At 40.7% G+C, this 27,947-nt stretch overlaps 1 protein-coding gene across 1 annotated transcript; it reads left to right on the forward strand.

Moving 5' to 3' along the window:
• Positions 1 to 27,909, forward strand: Rint1 (RAD50 interactor 1). The gene is made up of 10 exons (XM_036181882.1): positions 1 to 114; positions 970 to 1,211; positions 8,700 to 8,873; positions 8,962 to 9,111; positions 10,497 to 10,653; positions 13,121 to 13,231; positions 13,322 to 13,547; positions 14,929 to 15,066; positions 21,270 to 21,469; positions 27,832 to 27,909. The coding sequence occupies exons 1-10, from the start codon at positions 1 to 3 to the stop codon at positions 27,907 to 27,909; spliced, it is 1,590 nt and encodes a 529-aa protein (XP_036037775.1).
• Positions 27,910 to 27,947: the final 38 nt, after the last annotated feature.

A 27,947-nucleotide genomic window follows, 5' to 3' on the forward strand; every position in this document is an offset into this window, starting at 1 on the left:
ATGTCCCCTGAACAAACACACCCTCCAGCGTCCACCCCTTGTGTCCCCACATCTGCGTCTGGCCGATCCCCCTCTGCTGCTGCTATCATCACCAGAAATAAACACACTCTGCGGGTATCCTTCAAAATAAATAAATGAATGAATGAATGAATGAATGAATAAATAAGCTCTAATTCTGTGACCTAAACTAGTCTCCAAATCATGGCAATCCTCCTGCCTCAGCCTCCTAAGGGCTAGGATTTCAGACATGAGCCACCAATGTCAGGTGTCTATCTCTATCATCATCCACCTGTTTTTTTGAGGTAGGGTGTCTTACTGAAAACCTGAATCTCATTGATTCAGCTAGGTGGGCTAGCCACTGAGCAGAGATCTACCTGTCTTTGTCTAACTAGCATGAGGGTTACAGACACAGTGCTGTGCCTGTGCCTGTTTTTTTTTTTTTTTTTAATCTCACCAGTTCTTTTCCTCCCTCCCTCCCTCCCTCCCTTCCTTCCTCTCCCCCTCCCTCCCTCCTTCCCTCCCTCCTTCCCTCCCTCCCTCTGTCCTTTCCTTCCTTTCTCTCTCTCTCTCATTTATTTATTAATTTTGTTTTTGAGATAGTCTTATGTAGCCTAGGATGGCCTTGAATTCCTGATTCTTCTGCTTCCACCTCCCAAGTGCTGGGACTGAAGGTGTGTGCCACCACATCTAGCCAAATCTTTTGTTTGAAGGTTTTTTATGTTTGTTTTTAAAGACAAGGTCTGATTACATAATTGTAGCTGTCCTGAAACTCAGATATCGCTTGAACTTACAAAGGTGCTCTTGTACCTGCCTTCTGAGAGCTGGGATTAAAGATGTGCACCAGCATGCCCAGCTAGCCTGAAAATTTTAATGGAAAACTTTCAGTTCTGTTGGAACATGTTTTTGGAAAGGACTAACAAACTTTTACAAAATTTTACCTCATTTACTAATATTTTTGTATGTTGTTAGGTACTTACAATTTCATCAGAAATCCCTAAAAGAATTCAAAGTGCTTTAAAAGATGCAGAGGAATCCCAACAACTCCTTAATCAGTTTCTGGAGCAGGAAATTCCTCTCTTCAGCTCCATCACTAGCCATTTGCTGACTGCACAGCCCTGGATGGATGATCTTGGGGCCATGATCAACCAGATAGAAGAGATTGAGCAGCATCTCACATACCTTAAATGGGTTTCACAGATCGAAGAGCTAAGGTAGGACAGGCATTGTTCTCATAATTATTGTTTCCTTTGAGTCCTCTGTCTCAGAGAGTATGTGTATACTGTTAACTAATTGAGTTAATTAAAGATTATAATTTTTTTTTACCAAGTGTTAGGAAAATAACATTGGGTATATGCCCAAGAGTGGTATAGCTGGGACTTGAGGAAGACATATTCCCAATTTTCTGAGAAACTGCCATACTGATTTCCAAAGTAGCTGTATAAGTTTACATTCCCACCAACAATGGAGGACTTCTCTCCTTGCTCTACATCCTCTCCAACATAAGCTGTCTTTAGTGTTTTTTGATCATAGCCATTCTAACAGGTGTAAGATGTTATCTCAGAGTTGTTTTGATTTGCATTTCCCTGATGACTAAGGATGTTGAGCAATTCCATAAGTGTCTTCAAGGCATTTTAGATTCTTCTGTTGAGAATTCTCTGTTTAGCTCTGTAGCCCATTTTTAAATTGGATTGTTCAATATTTTGATGTCTTGTTTGTTTTTTTAATTCTTTATATATTTTGGATACCAACCCTCTGTCAGGTGTGGGGTTGGTGAAGATCTTTTCTCATTCTGTAAGCTGTCATTTTGTCTTACTGATCGTATCCTTTGTCCTACAAAAGCATCTCAGTTTCAGGAGGTCCCATTTATTAATTGTTGTTCTCAGTGTCTGTGTTACTGATGTCATGTTTAGGAAGTGATCTCCTGTGCCAATGCGTTCAAGAGTACTTCCTACTTTCTCTTCTGTCAAGTTCAGTGTAACTGGATTTATGTTGAGGTCTTTGATTCACTTGGACTTGAGTTTTGTTCTGGTGACAGGTATGGATCTATTTGCAATCTTCTTCATGTTGAAGTTATGCCAGCACCATTTGTTGAAGATACTTTCTTTTTTCCATTGTATAGTTTTGGCTTCTTTGTCAAAAATCAGGTGTTCATAGGTGTGAGGATTAATGTTAGGGTCTTCAATTTGATTCCATTGGTCCACATGTTGGTTTTTATGCCAGTACTAAGCTGTTTTTATTACTATGCCTCTAGAGGTTGCTTTATTATACAGGATTCTTTTAGCTATCCTGGGTTTTTTGTTTTTCCATATGAAGTTGAGTATTTTTCTTTCCAAGTATGTGCAGAATTGTGTTGGGATTTTGATGGTATTGCATTGAATCTGTAGATTGCTTTTGGTAAGATTGCCATTTTTACTATGTTAATCCTACCTATCCATGAGCATGGGGGATCTTTCCATTTTCTGATGTCGTCTTCAATTTCTTTGCTCAGAGATTTAAAGTTCTTGTCATATAGGTCCTTCACTTGTTTAGACAGAGTTACCCCAAGGTATTTTATATTATTTGTGGCTATTGTAAAGGGTGAGTGATGTTTCTCTGATTTCTTTCTCAGCTCTTATATCATTTTATATATATCTACTAATTTTTTTGAGTTGATCTTGTATCCTGCCACTTTACTGAAGGAGTTTATCAGCTTTATGAGTTCCCTGGTAGAATTTTTGGGGTCACTTATGTATACTATTATATTGTTTGCAAATAGTGAAAGTTTGACTTCTTCCTTTTCAATTTGTGTCCCTTTGATCTCCTTTTGTTGTCTTATTGCTTTAGCTAGAACTTCCAAGTTCTATATTGAATAAATATGGGGAGAGTGGACAGCCTTGTCATATTCCTGATTTTAGTGGGATCGCTTTGAGTTTCTCTCCACTAATTTGGTGTTGGTTGTTGGCTTGCTGTAAAATTGCCTTTGTTATGTTTAGGAATGTTCCTTGTATTCCTGATCTCTCTAGGGCCTTTATCCTGAAGGGGTGTTGGATTTTGTCAAAGGCCTTTTCAGCATCTAATGAGATGATCATGTGGTTTTTTTCTTTCAGTTTGTTTATATGGTGTATTACATTGACAGATTATAGTATGTTGAACCATCCTTGCATCCCTGGGATCAAGCCTACTTGGTCATGGTGGATAATTTTTCTCATGTGTTCTTGGATTCAGTTTGCCAATATTTTGTTGAGTATTTTTGCATCAATGTTCATGAGGGAAATTGGTCTGTAATTCTCTTTGTTGCATCTTTGTGTGGTTTGGGTGTTAGGGTAACTGTAGCCTCACAAAAACAGTTTGGTAGTGTTCCTTCTGTTTCTATTGTGTGGAACAATTTGAAGAGTATTGGAATTAGCTCTTCTTTTTGAAGATCTGGTAGAATTCTGGGCTGAAACCATCTGGTCCTGGGCTTTTTTTTGGTGGGAGACTTTTAATGACTGTTTCTATTTCCTTAGGGATTATTGGTCTATTTAAATAGTTTATCTTTTTGTCTTGCTTTAACTTAAAACTACTGCTTCTAATATTTCTTCCAGTGTGGTCATCAGTGTCCCATTCATATTTAGAGATTGTCACATGTTGAACTGCATTGTTTCACCTAGTATTTGAATTTCTTTAGTGGTTATCATCATCTAATAAGAACTGCATTGTAAGAGGCTGAGAGATGGCTCAGCAGTTAGAAGCACTTGCTGCTCAGGGCCAGGGTTCAATTTCTGGAACTCACATGGCAGCTCACAATTTCTGTAACTTCAATTCCAGAGGATCTCATGACCTTTTCTGGCCTCCCTGGGCACTGTATGCATATGGCACTCATAATGTACATGCAGGCAAAGCACTCATACACATAAAATAAAAATAAATAAATAATTGGCTGGACAGTAGTACTGTACATCTTTAATCCCAGCACTCAGGAGGCATAGGCAGGCAGATCTCTGTAAGCTGGAGGCCAGCCTGATCTACAGAATGAATTCCAGGACAGCCAGGGCTGTCTTCTCCTGTCTTGAAAAACCAAAACCAAAAATAAATAAATAAATAATTGCTTAAGAAAGAATTGTGACCTGACATGATGTAATCCTAACACGTGGGGGGCTGGAGCAGGAGGATTGCTGCATGTTTTAGGCCAGCTTTGTTTACAGAGTGAATTCCAGGAAAATCCAGGCTGCTAATTGAGACCTGGTCTCCAAAACAACAGCAAACAAAAAGAACTACATAGTTAGGCCAATGTGATGGTTCAAACCTGTAATCTCAGTGCTTGGGAGGCTAAGGCACGGGGATAGCAAGTTCAAGATAGCTTATAGCCACATGGCTAGACCTTGTCTAAAAACATACAGACAAAAAACTCTCACAAAACTATACATTATTCTTAGATGAATAATAGAGTTGAAATACCTATGAGTAGGGAAACATAAGAAAGTTATTTTGATAAAAAGAGAAATAGGCCCGGCGGTGGTGGGGCACTTGGGGGGCAGAGGCAGACGGATCTCTGTGAGTTTGAGGCCAGCCTGGACCACGACCACAGAGTGAGTTCCAGGAAAGGTGCAAAGCTATACAGAGAAACCCTGTCTCAAAAAACAAAACAAAACAAACAAACAAACAAAAAAAACTTATGGGGCTGGAGAGATGGTTCAGTGGTTAAGAGCACTGATTGCTCTTCCAGAGGACCCAGGTTCAATCCCCAGCATCCACATGGCAGCTCACAACTGTCTGTAACTCCAAGATCTGACACTCTCACACAAGCAAAATATCAATATACATAAAATAAGAATAAATAAGTATTTAAAAAAAAAGAGAAATAAAGTTTACCTCTGTTTTGTGAATACTACAGGTTAATTATATCTGGTCTTGCCTCTCAAGTCAGAGTAACATTTCTGCCTAAATCTGGAGATTATTTTGTTTTATGGTATGGTTCCTACCTCCTCCAAATTGTACATTGGTTGTCTTCCTTTTTTTTTTTTTTTTGGAGACAATCTGTCACTAAACCCTTGGCTCACACATTGGCTAGACTGGCTGGCTAGTGGCTTCCTAGCTACCCACTGTCTCCTCTTCCTGTGCTGGGATTACAGGTGCGTTACCATGCCTTACTTTTTATATGGCTGTTAAAGGATCTAAATCCCAAGTCCTCATTCTTGCACAGCAAATACTTTACCCACTGAGCCATCTTCCTAGAACCTTTAGTAAGGGAGTTTTTTTTTTTTTTTTTTTTTTGGTTTTTCGAGACAGGGTTTCTCTGTGTAGCTTTGCGCCTTTCCTAGAACTTGCTTTGTAGACCAGGCTAGCCTCAAACTCACAGGGATCCACCTGGCTCTGCCTCCCGAGTGCTGGGATTAAAGGCGTGCACCACCACTGCCCAGCAGTAAAGGAGTTTTAAACCTTGCTTTACTTCATTTCTCTTTGTTTGAAAGTTTCCCTTTCATAGTAGCCAAAGAAACTAACCAAAACAAGACTGTAGTTATCAGTAACTTTTGTGGCATCTGAATTGTTTAAAAGAGAATTTAATCCAGAAATCATATTGAATAAGCATCAAATAAATAGGGGCTAGAGAGATGGCTCAGTGGTTAAGAGCACTGACTGCTCTCCCAGAGGACCCGGGTTCAATTCCCAGCACCCACATGACAGCTCACAACTGTCTGTAACTCCAGTTCCTGGAGACCTGACACTGTTATACCAATGCACATAAAATAAAGTTAAATAAATTATTTAAAAAAGAAAATATTTTTAAAAAGAACCAAATAAATAATGAGTACCACACAGTTATTTTACTCTCTTAATAATATAGTTTTTCCCTTAGGGCCTTTGTGATAACATCTCTAGTTCCAATTTTCTTTTATATCTCTAAGCCTATTTTTTCATCTCTAAATTTCCTTGTAATGGCTTGTTTTTATTCTGTATTCTGTCTCTCTTTTTCTTTCCCTCTCTTCTTGCTTGAACTAGCATCTTGGCAGTATTTTGTGAACATTATAGTGAGCAGTGTCATAGCATGAACATTGTTATTCTTGCTTTTCCTGTCCTCTAAGTGTCCTTCACATTTTCAGTGTTATGCAATTCTGGAAATTTTCTTTTCTTTTTCTTTTTTTCAGAGCTGAGGACTGAACCCAGGGCCTTGCGCTTGCTAGGCAAGTGCTCTACCTCTGAGCTAAATCTCCAACTCCCAATTCTGGAAATTTTATATTCTGTTGTTACTTGTACATTTTCTGTTCTTTTGTAAGATATCTTTTTTTTTTTTCTTTCTTTTTTTTTCTTTTTTTGTTTTGTTTTGAGACTGGGTTTCTATGTGTAACAGCTATGGGTGTCCTGGAACCGGGTCTTGAACTCACAGAGCTCTGTCTGTCTCAGCTTCTTGAGTGCTGGGATTAAAGGTGTGCGCCACCACTGCTGGACTCTTTTTGGTTTTTGAATCAGGGTCTTACTGTATAACCTTGGCTGGCCTGGAACTTACCATGTAGGTAAGCTAGTACCAGGCTGACAGCAAACTCACAGAGATCTGCTGTAGTTTTTTTTTTTTTTTTTTTTAAAAACCCTTTTACTCTTTTGGTGGCCTGCTACAAATAAATATGTGTGGAGACTTATTCTTTCTTATGAATGCTCAGTGTTAGCTTGGTTTGTTTCTAGTTAGCTTTTCTTAAATTATCCTGTCTACCTTTTGCCTCTGGGCTTTTATCTTTCTCTATTCTATATACCTTTCTTTACTTCTTATTGTATAGCTTGCTTTGTAGCTGGGTGGCTGGCCCCTGGTGTCCTCTTTTCTTCTTTTCTTGTCCCTTGAATCTCTTCCCATTCTTTCTGCCTGCTAGCCCTGCTTATCCTGTCTCCTGCCTCATTATTGGCTGTTCAGCTCTTTATTAGACCATCAGGTGTTTTAGACAGGCAAAGTAACACAGCTTCACAGAATTAAACAAATGCAGCTTAAAAGAATGTCTTTTCATCATTAAGTGAGTGTTCCTTGGCATAAACATACTTTACAACAATCTGCCGATCTCCACATCCTGAGTGCTAAGGTTAAATTAAAGGTATGCACCCTTGTGCCTGCCTCATTTTTTATTGGAGGGTCTAGGCAAGTCTCATGGCCCATGAATTCTTGATCCTTCTGCCTCTATTTCCCCAGTGCACCGTGCAAGGATTACATGCTATGTCATTCTACCTGGCTACATTTGTACATTTCTTAAGCATGATGGTCTTTATTTTAATAAAATACTAAACTTGGAATATACTTTTTTTAAAAATACTTTTTAAAATTTATTTATCTATTATGTATTATGTATACAGTGTTCTGCCTACATGCCAGAAGAGGGCACCAGATCTCATTACAGATGGTTGTGAGCCGCCATGTGGTTGCTGAGAATTGAATTCAGGACCTCTGAAAGAGCAGCCAGTACTCTTAACCACTGAGCCCTCTCTCCAGGCCCAGAATATACATTTTTTGATTCAGAAATGGTAACTATGGTGCAAAGTAGATAAAAACTGAAGGTTACTGTACTTGAGTGTCCCATATGCTAATTACATTATCCCATGGATCACAACTTCTATGAAAGAAGTCCTTCCAGGAATGAGTGTTGCCTGCAGAAATGTGACACATCTATCCTCTCAGGAGTGGGGAGGGACAGGTAGAAGAAGACACCCGGAACACAGGCTGCTGCTCTTAGGAGGATGTTAAAGGAGGCGGACAGGGGAGGTGTGTCTCCAGGTTCCTTCAGATATGAGTGTTGGATAAAATAAGTAGCCAACTCGTAGTCATGCTTTATTCTTCCTTAGAAGAGGGAGAATGTTTTTCTTTGTTCTTTCTTTCTTTCTCTTTTCCTTCCTTCCCTCCTTCCTTCCTTCCCTCCTTCCTTCCTTCCTTCCTTCCTTCCTTCCTTCCTTCCTTCCTTCCTTTCTTTCTTTCTTTCTTCTTGGAGCTGAGGATCGAAACCCAGGGTCTTGCGCTTGCTAGCAAGCGCTCTACCACTGAGCTAAATCCCCAACTCCAAGGATTCCCCTCCCCCCCAAACAGGGTTTCTCTGTGTAGTTTTTGGTGCCTGCCCTGGATCTCGCTCAGTAGACCAGGCTGGCCTCGAACTCACAGGGATCCACCTACCTCTGCCTCCTGAGTGCTGGGATTACAGGCATGCGCCACCACCACCCGGCTCTTTTTTGTTGTTGTTGTTGTTGTTGTTGAGATAGGGTTTCTCTCTGAAGCCCTGGCTATGCTGGAACTAGCTCTGTAGACCAGGCTGGCCTCGAATTTACAGAGAGCCGCCTGCCTCTGCCTCCTAGGACTGGGGTTAAAGACGTGCACCACTACCTGCCTGAGAAATTCTTCAGAGGTTAATTTTGTTCCAAGGGGGATGTGGTGACGGATCAGTCAGTGAGGTGCTTGCCATGCAGACATGAATGTCTGAGTTCAGCCCCCAACAGCCGCATAAAGAGCCAGGTGTTGGCAGACAGACAGTATAGAGTCTAGATTCCAGATGAGTTGGTGAATTTCAGGTTCAATGAAGAGACCATGTCTCAAAAATAAGGTGGAGAATGATTGAGAAAGATACTTGCTATTGACCTCATGGTCTCTACACAGGTACACACACACACATACACACACACACACACACACTCTCACACACACACCACACATGTCCACACACATTCTTGTTCACTCCACAAGAAACACTCATTAATGTGTGTTCTGCTTTGTCTTACAGTGATAACATTCAGCAATACCTGATGACCAATAATGTGCCAGAGGCTGCCTCTATCCTGGTGACCATGACAGAACTTGACATCAAGCTTCAGGAGTCATCTTGTACTCATCTTCTTAGTTTCATGAGAGCCACAGTTAAATTCTGGCATAAAATTCTCAAGGACAAGCTTACAAGGTAGGAAATATCTCTTGGTGATTGCTTTCTGATGGATATTTGGTAATTTAATGGCATTATATGAAATACTGTTTCTTTTCTGTTACAGTGATTTTGAGGAAATTTTAGCACAGCTTCATTGGCCATTCATCACACACACCCAGTCTCAAACTGTTGGCATAAGCCGGCCTGCTAGTGCCCCTGAGGTGTATGTTACTCTGGAGACATTGTTTTGTCAGCTGTTGAAACTACAAGCCTCGTATCTTTGTTGGTGTGGAAAAGTTACTAAGACTACTTCCTACAGTGTATTTGTGGTTAGTGATTAAAATATTTTGGGGTAGTGATAGAGAGGTAGAGTATGAATGAGGTACTGGAATTGATCTTCAGTACCAGAGGAGAAAGTTTTCAAGTGACCATGAAGCAAAATTGAGGGTCTTAAGTTAGACTTGATGTGTAACTTTCTATCGGAGAGTATATATTTTCTTTAAAAAATGAATTGTCTGCAAGTAGGAAGGCTGTAAAAAAAGAGTTCTGAAATAAACAGCTATCTAGTCAGTGTTCTATTGCTGTGAAGAGACACCATGACCACAAGAACTCTAATAAAGGAAAACATTTAACTGGGTCTGGCTTACAGTTTTAGAGGTGTTGTCCATTATTGTCATGGTAGGAATCATTGCCTCATGCAGGCAGACATGGTGCTGGGGAGGTAGCTGAGAGTTCTACATCTGGATTAGCAGCCGGCAGGAAGGGAGGGACACTGGGCCAGTCTTGAGCATTTGAAACCTCAAAGCCCATCATAGTGGCAAACTTCTTCCAACAAAGTCACAGCTATTCTAATAAGGCCACACTTATCCCTGTCAAGTAGTGCCTTTTCCTAAGGACCAAACATTTAAATACATGAGCCTATGTTGTCCATTCTTATTCAAATCCCCATGGTAACTGACCAATGTTGGTATTACAGGTCTTTTAGGACAAGAAAACAAATAGGCAATCAGCGGGCAGTGGTAGCTCACGCCTTTAATCCCAGCATTCGGGAGGCAGAGCCAGGTGGATCTCTGTGAGTTTGAGGCCAGCCTGGGCTACAGAGTGAGTTCCAGGCAAGGTGCAAAGCTACACAGAGAAACCCTGTCTCAAAAACAACAACAACAACAAAACAAACAAACAAACAAACAAAAAACCAGAGTATTAATCAAATGATTGTGTAAGTTTCTTACTACTGGTTGATTCTAAAAACCTTTTATATTTTCATTTATTTTTTATTTTGTGAGTATACCTGTTTTGCTTGTATGTGTGTCTGTGTACCGTGTGCATGACTTGTGCCTGATGAAGTCAGAAGAAGGCATCAGATCTCCTGGTACTATAGTTAAGGATGATTGTGAGTCATGATGTGGGTGCTGGGAATCAAACCTGGGTTCTCTGCAAGAGAAACAAGTATTCTTAACCACAGAGTCATCTCTTCAGTCCCTAAAAACCTTTTTAATGAATTTTGAATTCAATATAAAGTTAGGTTTCACATTATTTGTATTAAACCTTTTGCTAAGTATTAATACATTTGTTGGAAAAATTGAGTGTGTGTGTGTGTGTGTGTGTGTGTGTGTGTGTAAATATGATTTTGATTCTTTTTCCTTGACTTGACTGTGTCAGAGATGAATTACTAACTGAGCCCAAACAACTCCCAGAAAAATATTCTCTTCCTGCATGCCCTTCTGTGATCCTGCCCCTCCAGATCATGCTGACTCCCCTTCAGAAGAGATTCAAGTACCATTTCAGAGGCAACCGGCAGACGAATGTTATCAGTAAGGTGTGCTATTTCTCTCTTTCTCTCTCTTATTGTTTTTTGAGACAGGATCTAAGAAGAACCTCAAACTGGCCTCAAACTTGAGCTCCCTTTGCATCTGCCTTCTGAGTGCTGGGATTTACATGTATGTGCCATGATGTCCACTTTGCCCTGAGGTTTCAGTAAATGTGACTACCTGTGCCAGGGCTTTTGTGTGTTTAAGTTAAAAACCTGTCTCTACTCATGTTTCTGTTTTCCCTAAAAGGCTAAATTCCTGCCTTATAACTGCTCTTTGTAGACATAACTGGGACTTAGGTTGACAGGTTGTTAGAACTGGTGCTCTCCTTGGGACATTGTCTGAGTAATTTCTCACATTTGTGTTTGAGCATGCAGGCTTTAAAATCAAATCTATGCCCAGGCTTCACTATACAGACCACTCCTGTAGATATAGATGAATAGAGTGAAAAACGTTTGAATTCCACAAGATAGAGCATTGGATGTTGAGTAGAGGTGTCAATGCCAAAGTGACACATAGCTGCAGAAGAGATATCATGGCAGTAAGTGATGGAATAATTTGAAGGAAATTGTTAACAATATTTTAACTGAGGGATCCTGTTGGCATTTTTTCTGTAATTATAATCTACAAGGATGTGGGCACTGAATTTAGTGCAAAATCACACCAGGTATTATACATGTCATATGGATGAACATAGTGGCAGTAGATTCCTGTTTATACTTTATGGGTTTCCTTTTTGGGTAGACTGTTGTTGGAAGAGCAGAATCATTTAGTACTCAGTAGTAAATGAGGCAAAGTATAAACTGAACATGTAGAAAGGCAATAATATAATTTGGTGTAAGGAAATTTTGAGTTGTGTTGGCTCAGTTGGCGTGATCCTAATGAATTTAGTACACTGTCACAAGACCTAAAGTGAGACAGTCTTTGAGATTAGATGTTGCCCTTATTTGTATTCCCAACCTTTTGAACACCATAGAGATTTGCCAGTCAGTCATTTTTTTTTTTTTTCCCTCAGTGCTGGGGATTTAACCCAGGGCCTTGCACATGCTAGGCAAGTGCTCTATCCCTGAGTTGTATCCCAGCCTAGTATGTTTTTGAGTTGTTGTCTAGAAAAACTTGAAATGTTTGCAGAATCCTCTCTAAAGACAATTTAAAATGCTTTATGTGGGGCTGGTGAGATGGCCCAGTGGGTGAAGCCATATATACCTCTAAGCCTAACCACTTGAGTTTGATCCCCAGGACCTATTTGGTGGCAAGAGAGAATTGACTACTGAAAGTTGTCTTTTTTTTTTTTTTTGTCAGAGCTGAGGACCCAACCCAGGGCCTTGAGCTTGCTAGGCAAGTGCTCTACCACTGAGCTAAATCCCCAACTCAGAAAGTTGTCTTTTTATTGCCACCTGTACACTGTGTATTGTGCACCCCCACATACATTCAAATGTGCATATACACACAGAAAAAAATGTAATAAAAAGTTTTAAATTCTTTGTGCCTATATTTCCTTTCCATAATTATATCCGTTTTAAGGCTTGGATATATTTGTAATGTAGACCAGCTGGTTTTTCCCCTTACTTTACCTTTTGAAAAGAAAGCAGAAGAAAATCATGTTTAAAAATGATTTGGGGATGTAGCTCAGTCTAAGTGGAGTGCTTCCACAGTTAATGAAGACCTAGGTTTAATCCCCAGGACCACATAAACCACATGTGATATTTGAAATCCTCAAACTAGGAAGGTAGAGGCAGGAAGTTCATCATCCTCAGTTACATAAAGAGTTTGAGCTACAATGAGATCCTATCTCAAAATACTTTTTTCAGAATGCTATTTCAAAGATATCAGTTGTTTATAATACCTCATCATGCTAGGTTTGGAGGGCTTTAAAATAAACCAGCATTTTATATCTCTGTGTGTGTGTAGGTCAGAGGAACAACTTGTGCAAATTGGCCCTTTCCCTCTACTATGTGGATTCCAGGGAATCAACTCAGGCTGTTAGGCTTGCTGGCAGGCCCCTTTACCCATGGAGCCACCCTGCTCTCTTGGCTCTGTTGTTGTTATGTTTTGCTCTAGAACCTAGGGCTTTGTGTGTGCTGGACAGGTGTTAGTTTTTAAGTATATATAACTGTCTTTTCTTCATTATTGTTGTGATTATGTCCCCTTCTTACTCTTTTTTTGGGGGGGAGGGGTGGTGGGGATTGAAATCAAGGCTTTTTGCATCTAAGCAAATGTTATACTAGCAAAATACCTAACCCCAATATGGTATTTTAAATTTGAGTTTGCTGACTTAAGTCACATTATTGGAATTTGTTGAGAGTAGTTGAGATTATAAAGTCTTTTGTGAGTTTGAAGTGCAGGGCAAGAATTATTTTCTTACATATAGGACTTTTTGACTAATTTTTGTATGTTTATAATTGAATGCATTTAATTCGAATTTTCTATGACTGAGAATAAATAAGGAATGGAAACTGTTTCCTTTCTCCTTAGCCTGAATGGTACTTAGCACAGGTGCTTATGTGGATTGGAAACCATGCTCCCTTTCTGGATGAGAAGATTCAGCCAATATTGGAGAAAGCAGGCTCTGCAGTCAATGCAAGGGTAAGAGGCTGAGGCCTATGCATTCAGTTTCATTAGAGTTGTTTATGTACCTGATGGACATAATCCCTCATACCTGTTTGTTTCTTTCAGCTTGAGTTTTCTCGGGGCCTTATGATGCTCATACTTGAGAAGTTGGCTTCCGATATACCTTGCCTGCTCTATGATGACAGTCTCTTCTGTCATTTGGTGGATGAGGTGCTGTTGTTTGAAAGGGAGCTGCACAGTGTTCATGGCTATCCCAGCACTTTTGCTAGTTGTATGCATATTCTGTCAGAGGAAACCTGTTTTCAGAGATGGTTGACTGTGGAGAGAAAATGTAAGTGCTCATGTGGCCATCAAGTTGGGAAGGTACTATTTTTTTTTTTTTTTTGTTGCTTGCTTTTCATTTTATTTTTAGACAGGGTCTCACTGTGTAACACTGGCTGGCCTGGAACTCTCTGTATAGACCAAGTTGGCCTCAAACTCATTGAGATCTATGTGCCTTTGCCTCTGAAGTGCTAGGATTAAAGGCACATAACACCACTGCCTGGCAATCTGTCTGTTTTGTGTGTGTAAAGTTTTGGAGCTTTTCTCTTAAGGCTCTGAGTAGGAAGCATGGGAGCCTAAGCTTTCCTGAGCAGGGTCTACTGAATTGCCTTCAAAGACAGTCTTCATTTCTTTCCGTGAAACTTCAGGTTTTTTTGTTTGTTTGTTTGTTTTGTTTTTCGAGACAGGGTTTCTCTGTGTTTCTCTTTGCACCTTTCCTGGAACTCGCTTGGTAGCCCAGTCTGGCCTTGAACTCACAGAGATCCACCTGGCTCTGCCTCCCGAGTGCTGGAATTAAAGGCGTGCGCCACCAATGCCCGGCTTTTTTTCCGTTTTTTTGAGAGAGGGTTTCTGTAGATGTAATTCTAAACGGTCTTATTAAATAAGAAACACAGAGCCAATTAAGAGTTAAAAGTGCAGAGAACAGAGCAGTAGCCAAGAGCTAAGACCACCTTATCTTACCACTCGCTGCTGTCCTTCCCCTGAGAGAGAGACCTTCTTCCTGTGTCCTGTCGCTTTATTGCCTTTCTGTTCTGCCTTCTCATTGGTTCAAAATCCAACCACATGACTTCTTCGTCACTGCCTGTGTATACAGACCTCCAGGTCTCTATGGTTTGTACTGAGATTAAAGGTTTGGGTCACTACTTGGCTATGTCCTTGAACACACAGAGATTCTGCCTGCCATATGAACGGATTAAGGGCAAGTGCCACCACCACCGGACTTCTCCTAAATGGCTTGCTCTTAGCTCTGATCCCCAGGCAACTTTATTAACATACAAATAAAATCACATGTCAGCACAAATAAAATGTCACGATAGGTTTCTCTGTGTATCTTTGGAGCCTGTCCTGGAACTCTCTCTGTAGACTCCGAACTCACAGAGATCTGCCTGCTTCTGCCTCCTGAGTGCTGGGATTAAAGGCATGTGCCACTACCACATGGCTAATTGAGTATTTTTGGTTGTATCACATCTAGTCAGAATTACTATTTTGAGGATTTGAGAGTAGGGAGAATAAGGTATCTTATACAACTCTAAAGTCGAACATTTTAAATATAGTGCGATTAGTTAGTGGGAGATTGCACATTTGTATGAAAAAAAATCATTGCTAAAAAATATAAGTTGATAATTTAAGAATGAGTATAACTCCTTGACATGATCCATTCTTCATGTTAGTTGCTCTTCAAAAAATGGACTCAATGCTTTCATCAGAGGCTGCCTGGGTATCCCAGTATAAAGATATCACTGATATGGATGAAATGAAGGTTCCAGACTGTGCGGAAGTTTTTATGACTTTACTTTTGGTCATAACTGGTAAGTTCTTTTAATGCATGATGTTAGTTTAAAATTAAGTTTTTAAGCTGGGTATGGGGGCTCACACTTGTAATCCCATCTCAGGAGGGAGAGGCAGGAGTATCAAGAGCTCAAGGCCAGTCTTAGCTACGAAGCAAGTTTGAGGTCAGCCTGGGATATATGAGACTCTATCTTAAAAAACTAAAACAAACCAAGGAGTAAACAAACAACAAAACTAATTGTAGTTTTGTAAGTTTGGGGCTTGAGAAGTTGCTCAGTAGGGAAGAATTCTTGCTGCTCTTACAGAAGACCTGGTTCAGCTTCCAGTTTATAACCCATTGTAACTCCAGCTCTAGGGGACCCAATGCCCTCCTTGGCCTCCTCAGGCACCAGGCATGTGTGTGGTGCAAATATATACATGCAGGAACACATTCATAAGCATAAAATAGAAATACTAAGTTTTTAAAGTCGTACGTTTTACTGGGAGGTAGTGGTGCTCACCTTTAATCCCTTAACTCAGGAGGCAGAGGTGAGCAGATTTTGAGTTTGAGGCCAGCCTGATCTATAGAGTGAGTTCTAGGACATCCAAAGCTACACAGAGAAATTCTGTCTCCAAAAATCAAAATCAAACAAGCTAAAAAAGTATTGTTTTTCGCATGATTTTTTTTTTTTGGTAGTTAATAAATAGCAGTATAGTAACTTCATGTTTTTTCTACTCTAATAAAATCTGGGACAGTAGTCTCACTTTTGGCTTTATAATAATTTAGGATTGAGCCATGTGTGACAGCACTCACCTTTCATCCCAGCACTCTGGAAGAAGAGGCTGGAGGATTTGTGGTTTTTGAGATCATTCTGGTTTATGAGTTCCAGGCCACCCCAGATGTATTGTGAAATCCTGGCTCAAAATAATAAAATAACAATAAATATTAATAATCATAGTAATAGTAACAACAATCAGGCCACCTAGATGTGTCTCAAAATAACAACAACAACTTAGTGTGGAAAAAGGGATAAGGTCTTGAACAAGGCCAGGCAGTGGTGGCACATGCCTTTAATTCCAGGACTCAGGAGCAGAGGCAGGCTGATCTATAAAGTGAGTTCTAGGACAGTGAGGGCAACACAGAGAAATTCTGTCTTGAAAAAGTCTTGAGCAAAAACAAATAAAAATTTGTTAATTTTTAAAAACTTATTGCCATTCTTTTTACGTCTTCAGATCTCATTTTATTACTGTTATTTTAAAGCCTTTATGTGTATGAGTATATACCTGTATGAATGTATTTGTACCATGTGCATGCCTAGTAGTGCCTATGGAGGCCAGAAGAAAATGTTGGATTCCCTGAAACTGGAGTTACAGATGGTTGTGAACTGCCATGTAGGTGCTGGGAACCAAACCTGTGCCCTCTTTAAGAATAGTAAGTGCTCTTAACTGGTGAGCTTCTCTCCAGCTCCTTTCATTTTATTTAAGTTCTTTAGTTTTATGTATAGTGTGGTGGTATTGTGTTCCCCAAAATATTGTGCACCCTAATAAACTTCTCTGGGGTCAGAGACAGAACAGCCACAATATTAAACATAGAGGATAGGCAGTGGGAGCACATACCTTTAATCCTAGCATCCCAGAGGCAGAGATCCATCTGCTCAAGGTTACAGCCAAGCATGGTGACTTACGCCTTTAATCCCAGGGAGTGATGGTAGAAAGCAGAAAGGTATATAAGGCGTGAGAACCAGAAACTAGAAGCATTTGGCTGGTTAAGCATTTGGCTGGTTAAGCATTTGGCTGGTTAAGCATTTGGCTGGTTAAGCTTTTAGGCTTTTGAGCAACAGTTCAGCTGAGAGCCATTGGGATGAGGACACAGAGCCATCCAGTCTGAGGAAACAGGATCAGCTGAGGAACTGGCGAGGTGAAGTAGCTGTGTCTTGTTCTGCTTCTCTAATCTTCCAGCATTCACCCCAGTAACTGGCCCCAGGTTTGATTTTATTAATAAGACCTTCTAAGATTCCTGCTACAATGAGATTTTTGCCTGTACAGATATATGTGTACCACATGTGTGCCTAGTGCCTGTGTAGTTCAGAAGAGAGTGTTGGATCCCCTAGAATGGGAGTTACAGTTGGTTGTAAGTTATCATGTGGGTGCTGGGAACTGAACTACGATCCTTTCTAAGAGCAGTCAGTGCTCTTTCTGCTGAACCGTCTCTCCAGCCCCCATTTATTATTTTTTTAAGAGACAGAGTCTTACTGCATTTTCTGGGCTGGCATGAGCTCCTGTTCTTAAATGATCTTTCTGCCTTGGCTTCCTAGATAGCTGAAACTAGGTACACTTTACTATGCTCAGTGGAAACCTAAACTTTCTTGCAATTGAAGAAGAGAGTAGAATAATGAAATAGTTTTAGAATTGAAATAGTATAGGGATTCTTCTCATACAGTGTTATTCTGGCCAGAGAGGTGACTAGTGTCCTTAAGCTCTGTTGGTATGCAACATCCAAATTCCCTATTGTAGACTGCTGGTTCTCTAGATATCAGTAACTCCTCATTGCTGTCATCCTACGCCCTCTTTGCTCCCATCCTCTTATGGCAATTGTTTTGGTTTGAAAGGAAATGGCCCACAAAGGAAGTGGCACTATCAGGAGGTGTGGCTTTGTTGGAGTGGAGTGGAGTGTGGTCTTGTTGGAGGAAATATGTCACTGTGGTGACAGGCTTTGAGGTTTCCTATGCTTAGGATACCAGTGTCTCTGTTGACTTCCTGTTGTCTGCAAGATGTAGAATTCTCAGTTACTACAGCACCATGTCTGCCACATACTGCCATGCTCCCTGCCATGATGATAATGGACTGAATTTCTGAAACTGTAAGCAAGCCACCCCCAATTAAAGGTTTTTATTTATGAAAGTTGCTGTGGTCATGGAGTCCCTTCACAGAAATAAAAACCCTAACAAGGGACTGGGGTATTGCTGTTATAGGTCTGACCATTTTTTTGGGGGGGTGGAATTTGGATGTTGGTACTTTGGGTTATGCTTTAAGCACTGCTTAATGGGCCATACTAGTAGGAGCATCGAAGACAGAGGTGCTAAGAGTTATTTGAACTGTCTAAGGCTCACTCTAGAGATTTCAGAGGAGAAGAATGTTAGTATGTTGCCTAGAGATTGTTCTTGTTATATTTTGGTGAAAAAAGTGGCTGGCTTTTGTCTGAAGAGTCTGCTTGAGGCTAAAGTAAATAATTTTGAATTAATTCTGTTGGCAGAGGAAATCTCAAAACAGCCTAGTATAGACTCAATTGTGTGGTTACTAGTGTTTGTGCTTATGAAGATTTATAATGAAAAGGAGAAGCTGAGCAAGGAAAATTACAAAATGGAGAACAATTTGAGGAGAAAACCCCTTTTTAGGAAGTAGGAATGAAGCTCAGTCCTGTGTTAAAGGAGATAAACAATTAGGAAATGGAATAAAGGGAGTGGTGACCTCAGGGCAAGATCCCACCCAGCTAAGTTTCCAACTTGTGGAAAAGAACTAAAAGCTTAGAGCCAGATGTGGTGGGGCACATCTTTAATCGCAGCACTGGGAAGGCAGAGGCTGGCAGATCTGAGTTTGAGGCCAGCCTGTCTACAGAGCAAATTTCAGGACAGCTAAGCTTAGGCTATGAAGGACAGAAAGCTGGTGAAGATATAATTGAACGAGGATGCCATTTCCAGCTCCAGTAAGCAGCAGAGCTTGGCAGCTTTGGCCATGTGGTTGTGGCTTTAGAGTTAAGGATAGAAGAAATGGGTTATGGAATTTGCCTCAGCCTAAAGAAAGCTGCTGAGGCCAGGCATTTGTCAAGTGTGTCTCTGAGTGCAGGCCTAGTAGAGATGCCATTTTGTGAATCTGTGAAGTTGAAGCCTGGATTACCTTAGAGAACCCAAGATGTTGGAGATGCCAGAGCTGTGGGATACCTGCTGAGGAGAGCTGTTAACAGGGAATGAAACCAGCTCAAGAGAAAGAAGTATGTTGCAGTCAACAAAGCGGAACAGAGTTGGAGATCTGAAGAGCATTTTGACATCAGACATAGAGATGCAGACTTTGGAGTTTACCCAGCTGGTTTTTGGTCCAGTATTTCCTTGCTAAGCTCCCTTCTCTCTGTTTTGGAAAAGTAATGTATATCCTGTGCCATTATATGTTGGAAGTATGTGATTTGCTTTTTGATTTTAATTTTACAGGGGATTGCTGTTAAGAGATTGCCATGAGTCTTAGAAGAGGCTTTGGGCTTTAAAACCAATTTGAGACTGTTAGAGACTATGGGAACATTTGAAATTGGACTGAATGTATTTTTGCATTAAGATATAGCTACAAGCCTTTGGGGGCCTGTAGTGGTATTTGCTCCGCCCATGACCTTAGACTGTGTTGCCCAAAGGAGGCGGTGCTTTCTGCTATTTACATGGTCTCTTATAAGAGGAAGGGGAACAGAGATGGCTCAGCGGTTAAGAGCATTGACTGATGTTCTAGAGGACCCAGGTTCAATTCCCAGGCTGTCTGGTGTCTGATCACACCAGGATAAAAAAAAAAAAAAGGACCCACATGATCCTCCCCCCCCCCTTTTTTTTTATAAGAGGTCACATACAACAGGCAGGAAGTATCACCTTCTTTCTGTATAGCCCAAGGTCATGGGTGGAGCAAATATCACTATAGGGGATTGGGAGTGGAATGTTGTGGTTTGGAAGGAAATGACCCCCAAAAGAAGTGGCACTATTTGGAAGTGTGGTTTTGTTGGAGTAGGTATGGTCTTATTAGAGCAAGTATGTTACTGTGGGCTGGGTTTTGAGGTTTCCTATGCTCAGCATACCACCCAGCGTCTCAGTCAATTTCCTGTTGCCTGCAAGATGTAGGACTCTCAGCTTCAGCACCATGTCTGCCTGCACGCCACCAGATCTCCCCTCACCATGATGATAATGGACTGAACCTTTGAATCTCTAAGGGTCCCTAAGATGAGGGCTACTCCCAGACAAGCACCTGCAGCTCATCCTCCAGCAGCAGCTGCACCATCTGCACCCTCACCTGCTGCTGCACCCAGGCAGCCAGGCCTGATGGCCCAGATCGCAACCATTGTACCTGGTCTGGCTGTGGGCTCTGCAGTGGGGGACTGGGGCATACCCTGGGTCCTTCCATCACTGGGGGCTTCAGTGGAGGTGGTAATGCTGAGCCTGCAGGTCTTGACATCACTTAACAGGAGCCCTAGAGGGCCCAGCTGCTGGACCAGCAGTCTCATGGGCCTTGTTCTCTTGAGATCAGTTTCTGGAGTATGCCCAGAACCAGAGTGATGTCAAGTTCTTCAAGGGCTTCAGTGAGGTGTTGTGGCAGTGCAGAATTGCAAATTGTTTAATCTAATCAAGAAGTTCAAACTGAAGAAAATGAAGTGGGCTCTACATAATTGATAGTGCAAGTGGACCTTGACTAAAATTCTTATTTCTAATAGCTCCATTGCTTCAGAATAGCCATGAAAGAGTTCTAACTGTAAGGATATTCACTGAGGCTTGTAGTGTTGGGGACTGAGCAAGTGATGGCCTCCTTGAACCAACTATATTGTTTTTTGTATGAAATTGTTTTATTCTGAACACAAAATTGTGGTAAGGATGCTGAAGTATAGTTTTACACAATTGATGGCTTCTGGCAGGGGTGTGGTAAGGCAGGACTTAATTTTCTTTAAGGGGCTGGCTTGACCATCCTCCAGTGAGTATATGGGCAACACAAATTGGACTTATGTGTTTTTATTTCTTTCTTGGGGGGGGGTCACAAAGGTGGTGGGAGCAGACTTGCTTGGGTGAAATTCCCAAATAATCAATAAAATATTATGTTGGAAAAAGAAAAGGATAGCCAGACATGGTAGTGCATACCTTTAATTTCAAATATCAGGATTTTAGAGGTAGAGGCTGGAGGATCAAGTATTTGAGACCAGCCTGGGCTGAATGAGACCTGTCTCAAGCCTTCCTCACCAGAGGTACTAACTTAAGGAACAGTTATTTTAGAACACAATTTGCTTTTTGTAAATGAGACATGATTTATATATAGCAAAATGCACAGATCTAGATCTTAAGTATTCTGAAGTATACTATTGGATGAGTCCTGACACATTTTACCTTTGTAATCTAAAGAGTTTAGAAATGGTCAATTGAGATTTTTCAAAAATGCAGTAAAGTAGAGCTTTAGGGAAAACTGTCATGACAGTACCAAATCCCTTCATGTGTTTTGTTAACTTTCTCCATAGACAGGTATAAAAATCTCCCCACCGCTCCTCGAAAGCTGCAGTTCCTGGAGTTACAGAAGGATCTAGTAGATGATTTTAGGATACGATTAACACAAGTGATGAAAGAAGAGACTAGAGCTTCACTTGACTTTCGATACTGTGCAATTCTTAATGCTGTGAACTACATCTCAACAGTACTGGCAGATTGGGCTGACAATGTTGTGAGTTAATGTGCTTTTATATTAAATAATATACCTTTGATCTTCTTTAACTTTTGAAATGTTGACTCTGTTGCAAGCAGAAAAATTACATTAGGCAAAAAGCATAATGATGCCAAATTTAGGGGATGTGAGTAAAGATGTTTCTCAGTCAAATCTGAAACAGTTAAATAATATTAATTATTTAATAACTTTACTCATAAGAGGATTTGGAGTATAGCTCAGTGGGAGTATATGAGTCCAAACATGAGCGAAGTCTTGGGTTTGATCCCCAGGACCATAAAACGAGAGAAAGAAAAGAGTGAAAGAAAAAAGCAGTCAGGCATGGTAGTGTAACCTGTAATGCCAGCACTTGGGAATATGGATCGGGAGCTCAAGGTCATTCTTGGTGATAGATTGAGTTCTAGGCCAGCCTGAGTACTTGAGATCCTACTTCAAAAACAAACAAAAGGAAAGAAAGTAAGAAAACAAAGATAGACACACAGACTTCCATGAATAGCGGTATAACATGAACCATTTTTCTCTTCCAACTATGTACTCTGGATATAATAATTCACTAAATGCTAACACAGAAAAGTCATTATTTTACAAATTAAATTTACCACAGTTAAATTGGTGGTATAGTTCAGTGGCAGAGCATAGTAGAAAGACCTAGTTTCATTTCCCAGCACTGCAAAGAATAGTCCAAGACTTGACTCTTTTGAATATCTTCAAAACAGGGACTATCTTAGTTATGGTTCCTATTGCTGTGATAAAAAAACACTTACCAAAAATAACTTGTAGTTCATCATCCAGTGAGTCAGGGCAGGAACTCAAGGTTGGAACATGGAGACAGGAGCTGATGCAGAAGTCATGGAGGAGTGTTGCTTATTGGATTGCTCTGCATCGCTTGCTCAGTCTGCTTTTTTATAGCACCCAGGACCACCAGGCCAAGGGTGACACTACCCGCAAAGGGCTGGGCCTTCCTATATCAATCAGTAATTAAGAAAATGCACTACAGACTTGCCCACAGGCCCATCTGGTGAGTGCATTATGTATCCGTCATTCTTACTGTTTTTTTTTTTTTTTTTTTTTTTAAAAGATTTTTAAAAACTATGTGTCTAAGTGTTTTGCCTGTATGTAAGTGTGTGTACCACATATGTGCAGTGACCACAGAGGCTGGAAGATCCCAAAAAACTGGAGTTACAGAGGGTTGTAAGCTACCATGTGGGGCTGGTCACTGAACCTGGATCCTCTGAAAGAGTGCTTTTAACTCCAGTCCCTCACTCTGCTACTTACACTACCTTTATGTTATTATAACTTCTTTTTGCTTCAACTAACTTGAAAGACAAGAATTCTCCCTCCCCCTTCCCCGTGTGTGTGTGTGTGTGTGTGTGTGTGTGTGTGTGTGTGTGTGTGTGTGTATTATGTGTAGACCATAGGTTAATGTTGGGTGTTTTTCTCTCTCTATTTCCAACTTTTTTTTGAGGCAGTCTTTTGGTGAACATGGAGATTGTCCTTTTGGCAAGGCTGGCAGGCTGCTAAACCCTGGGATCCACTCAGCTTTGCCTACTAGTGCTGCAATTACAGGTGCACCCCCCCACCACCCCCCCCACATCAGTGTTTACTTGGCTAAAGAGAGGTCTTTATGTTTGAGTAGCAGTAACTTTACCCACTGATCTAAAGCACTACTATAGTTGGAGGTCTTCTCTCCAGGTGCCACCAAGCCCCGGCGGTCCCATAACCCACGTATAAAATAATCACTCAGATGCTTATATTACTTATAAACTGTATGGCCATGCAGGCTTCTTGTTATCTACTTCTATCTTAAATTAACCCATTTCTGTTAGTCTATAAGTTGCCACATGGTTCGTGGCTTACCAGTACCTTACATCTTCCTTGTCATAGCAGTGGCTGTCAGTGTCTCTCTGCCCCAGCCTTCCACCTCCCAGAATTCTCTTCTCTCTTGTCCCACCTATACTTCCTGCCTGGCCACTGGCCAAACAGCATTTTATTTATACAGAGCGATATCCACAGCACACTACTTCAGAAAAACCCAAAACCAAAAACAACCACATACCACAATTACATTGAAAAGAAGTAACTTCTTGTATTGCAAAGTGTATTTTAAAGTAAGTGTGACTAGGAGGTCTACAACTAACTGCAGCACTCAAGGGGCTTGAGGTGGGGATTGCCATGAGTTCTGGGCTATCCTGCACTGTCACAAACCCAAAATCAGCAGCAATCTAAACATCCAAACTTGGGTCTAGTAAGCACTTTAATCCTTCAAGGGTTCTACCTATCCTTCCCTCTCCTTGAAGGTTGTATGTGTCTTAGTTGTTGTTCTTTTGCTGTGAAGAGACACCATAACCAATGCAACTGATATAAGAGAAAGCATTTAATTGGGGGTCTTGTTTACAGTTTCAGAAGTTTAGTTTGTTATCATGGCAGCATGCAGGCAGACACTGGAACAGTAGCTGAGAGCTACATCTTGATTCACAGAAAGAGAGAGGAGAGGAGGGGAGGGAAGGAGAGGGGAGGAGATGGGAATGGAGAGAGAGGCAAGGGGGTAGGGGGGGAAGGCACGAGGTGTGGGGGAGAGGGAGAGACTGGACCTAGCATGGACTTTTGAAATCTCACCATCCCTAGTAGCACACCTCCTCCAACAAGGCCACACCTACTCCAAGAAGGCTACACTTCCTGATTCTTCTAATCATTTCAAATAGTTCCACTCCCTGGTCTAAACATTCAAATTTGTGAGCCTATAGGGGTCATTCTTATTCAGATCATTACAGTGTATGTTCATAGATTTAAGTTTTAATCTTGTTACTAATCTAAACAAAATATATTGGCTCTTAGCTAAGTAAAGGTAACAGATTTTCTGGTATGCACTTCTACTCAAATATACCTTTAGTGACTGGAGCTGTGGCTCAGTTGATAGAATCATTGTCCCTATGCATAAGCCCTGGCTTGATTCCACACAGCATACACTGGGCGTGTGGAGAAGCCTGTGATCCCAGCACATGGGAGGTGGAAGCAGGAAGATCAGAAGCTCTAGGTTATCCTTAGCTACATAGCAAGTTCAAGGTCAGCCTGGGGTACATGAAATCCTGCCTCAAAAAAAAAAAAAGCCTTTTAGTCTCAACATTGGTTATTTTTTTTTTTTTTTAGATATTTTAGGTCTAGTACCAAAGTGATTTCAGAGGGCCTTCTGGGCTAACTTCTTGGGCAAAGTGCTGTCAAACTGGGATTCATTGACTTAAGAACATCTATGAAGATACAGCTTTGTATTTGGCTTTATACTGTGTGCTTCATAAAGTACATTTCATGACAGAAACCATCCAGAAGGACCTTAGCTAACCAATATGATGGTGAAATATATATTAAACTGTAAAAACTATGATGAACAAATAGGCACATTATAAATGTAAACTGTTATATATCATCATAAAAACAAAGTAGAAAAAACCCAAATAGGCAATTATACTACTTTAAAAATATAGTATGTAAAGGGGAATTAAAAATTATAAAGTTGAGGTTGGAGATTTAGTGTAGTGGCATACTCCTTGCATAGTACAAATGAAGCCCTAGATTAGTCTCTTGCACAAAGTAAAATAAAGTAGAAGTTTCTATGTAGAGTTGAGAATGTAGCTCAATTGGTAGAGTCCTTTTCTACCATGCACAAAGCCCTAGGTTCAATCTCCAGCTCTGCCAAAAAAAAAAAAACAAGTTAACTGAGGACTGGGAGTGTAGTTCAGTGGTAGTAGAGTACTTGCCCAGTATGTGTGAGGCTGTAGGTTCAGTTTCCAGCACCATCACACACACACACACACACACACACACACACACACACACACACACACCTCTGAAATATATGTGCATAATGACATTTGCTGGAGCAAGGAAATGAATATAATACAGAGTGCAATGAAGTACAGTTATCTTCATAAAGTCAGACAGCATATTATTCATTTTGTGCTTTTGTGTCATGTTCTACTTCCAGAGAATACTCCATGTTCAGCTCCCACAACGATCCACTTGCTGCTAAGATTTTTTTCATAGCATGAAACAAATTGTCATTCTTATGTCAGGTGATCCAATGAGAGACTCATAACAGGGACAGATTTTTAGTATCAATGAAATTCTTTGTAGATCATCACAACTCTTTGGTGCTGCTATCTGTTACCTAGATGAATTGGCTATCATCTTTACGTGAAGAAGATTAAACTATGTTTCTCAGAGCAAGAGAAAGAACAAAATTTAAGAGTTGGCTCTGAATATAAATGGATTCTGGCTTTCATGGTGCTCATTTTATTTTCACATCAAAAGTCCATTAGTTATTTTCACAATGCTTCAGACTATAAATGCTTTAAGTGAATATCATCAAAGTTCTTATATTGCATAATTCCATAATCAGAAAAAAACAAAAAAACAATGACAGCTCACCTTCCATTTATTTTTGATTGTCTGTTGATAACTGTTTGTTGTTGGGTCATGCCAAACCTGAAATATCCAACCATTCAGAATTTTCTTTTCAGTTGTAGGTGACAGAAATCTAATTCCAACTGTCCTAAGTGTGGGAGTGGGGAGGGGTAAGTGAGGGAGTCTTGTAAATGTGTTCATTACATTAGGTATGCCTGCTGTACAGTTCATCTCTGGTTTCATTCCCTGGACATGTGGTCAGAGGTGGCTCTAGGGTTACTACTGAAAAAGTGGCACTTTACTTCTCTGACTGTTATAATTCCAGGTTTATGGAAACCTTCAGTCTGTGTCTAGAAAAACTGAGTACTTAAAGGAGCACAATCACTAGCAGGAAATACAGTATCACAAATAGAAACCACTGTTGTGAGAAAAAGAAACTGTAAGGGGAGGCACACCCCTTTCATCTGAGTACTGGGGGCATAGGCAAAAGGGTTACCACACCATCAAGGATAGCTTCACCTGCACAGAGAGTTGCAGGTCAGCAGAGACTACATAATATCATGGTTAACACTGTAAACCAAACACTTGGGTGGCTGAGGCAGGACAGTTATGAGTTTGAAGCTACACTGGACTACTAATTTGAAGCCAGCCTGAACTACATAGCAAGATCCAGTCTTAAAACAATGCAAAACAGAAAACAAACAAAACCTTCACATACACCAAAAACCAAACCAAACGCAAAACACAAACCCACATAAAACTGTTACCAGTGTGCATGTAAGATCTTTAAACCTCGGTATATGGCAGATGGTGATGTAAGCTGCTGCAGCTGCTGAGGAAGACAGCCTGGTAGCTCTTCAGGCAGCAAGATGGAATTATAAATCCAGCAGTTCCACTCCTTCAGACAGACAAAGACAAAGGGAAACACTGCTTACAGAAAAAATACACACTTTGGTTTTCAGCAACATTATGCATAATAGATACAAAATGGAAACAGTCCAAACATCCAGCAGCTAGTGAATGGATAAAATGTAGTATGCTGATGTGATTGAGTAATTGAGGGCAATAAAAACAGATGAAGTACATCGTACGTGTGAAAGAAGTTGGTCATGAAGAGTAATACTTCATATGGTTACATTTAATGTCCAAAGTCGTCAAAACCATAGGGAGTAAACTAGTGATTGCCTAGAGTTCGAGGGAGTGTGAAGAAAATAGAGATGCAGACAATGAAAATAGAGATGCAGAATGATGGATTTTGTTGCTGGAAGTAATGACAATATTCTGGAATTGTAATGGATGCGCAACTCTGAATTACTAGAACTATTGAATTGTAATAAAAAAGATTTATTTTGTGCATGCATATGTGTGTGTCATAGCACATGTGGAATTCAGAGGACAACCTACTGGGGTTGGTTCTGTCATTCCACCATGTGCTACCCAGGGAACAAACAAGGTCATCAGGCTTAGTGACAGGTCATGTGCCTGTACCCAGTGAGCCATCTAGTAACATTTTATTTGGGGGGAAAGGACAAAGGCTTTTATTCATGTTTGCCTCTGTACAGGGACTCATGTAGCCCACACTGGCTTTGAACTCGTGGTAATCTGGTGTCAGCCTCCTGAGTGTGGAATTGCAGCTATGTGTCACTGTGCCATGCGCTCATGCTTTCTCTCTCTCTCTCTCTCTCTCTCTCTCTCTCTCTCTCTCTCTCTCTCTCTCTCTCTCTCTCTCTCTGTGTGTGTGTGAGAGAGAGAGAGAGACAGAATTCACCATGGCACACATGTGCAAGCTAGTTTTCCGTCTACCTTGAACTCAGGTCATCAGGCTTGGCAGCAAGTGACTTTACTGATTGAGCATCTCAGTGGTGCTGAACTGTATACCTTAAATTAGGGAATTGTATGATAGAGTCCTATTTCAAGATGCCCAGCACTTGTTAATAAATGTACTAATGGATGTTTACTTTCAGTTCTTCCTGCAGCTTCAACAGGCCGCACTGGAGGTCTTTGCAGAGAATAATTGTGCCGGGCTCACGTCAAGTCAATAATGTCAACGCGGGACACTTAAATATGCACTCCACATGGA

Source organism: Onychomys torridus, chromosome 3 (genome assembly GCF_903995425.1).
Source record: "Onychomys torridus chromosome 3, mOncTor1.1, whole genome shotgun sequence".
NCBI classification, from domain to species: Eukaryota; Metazoa; Chordata; class Mammalia; order Rodentia; family Cricetidae; genus Onychomys; species Onychomys torridus.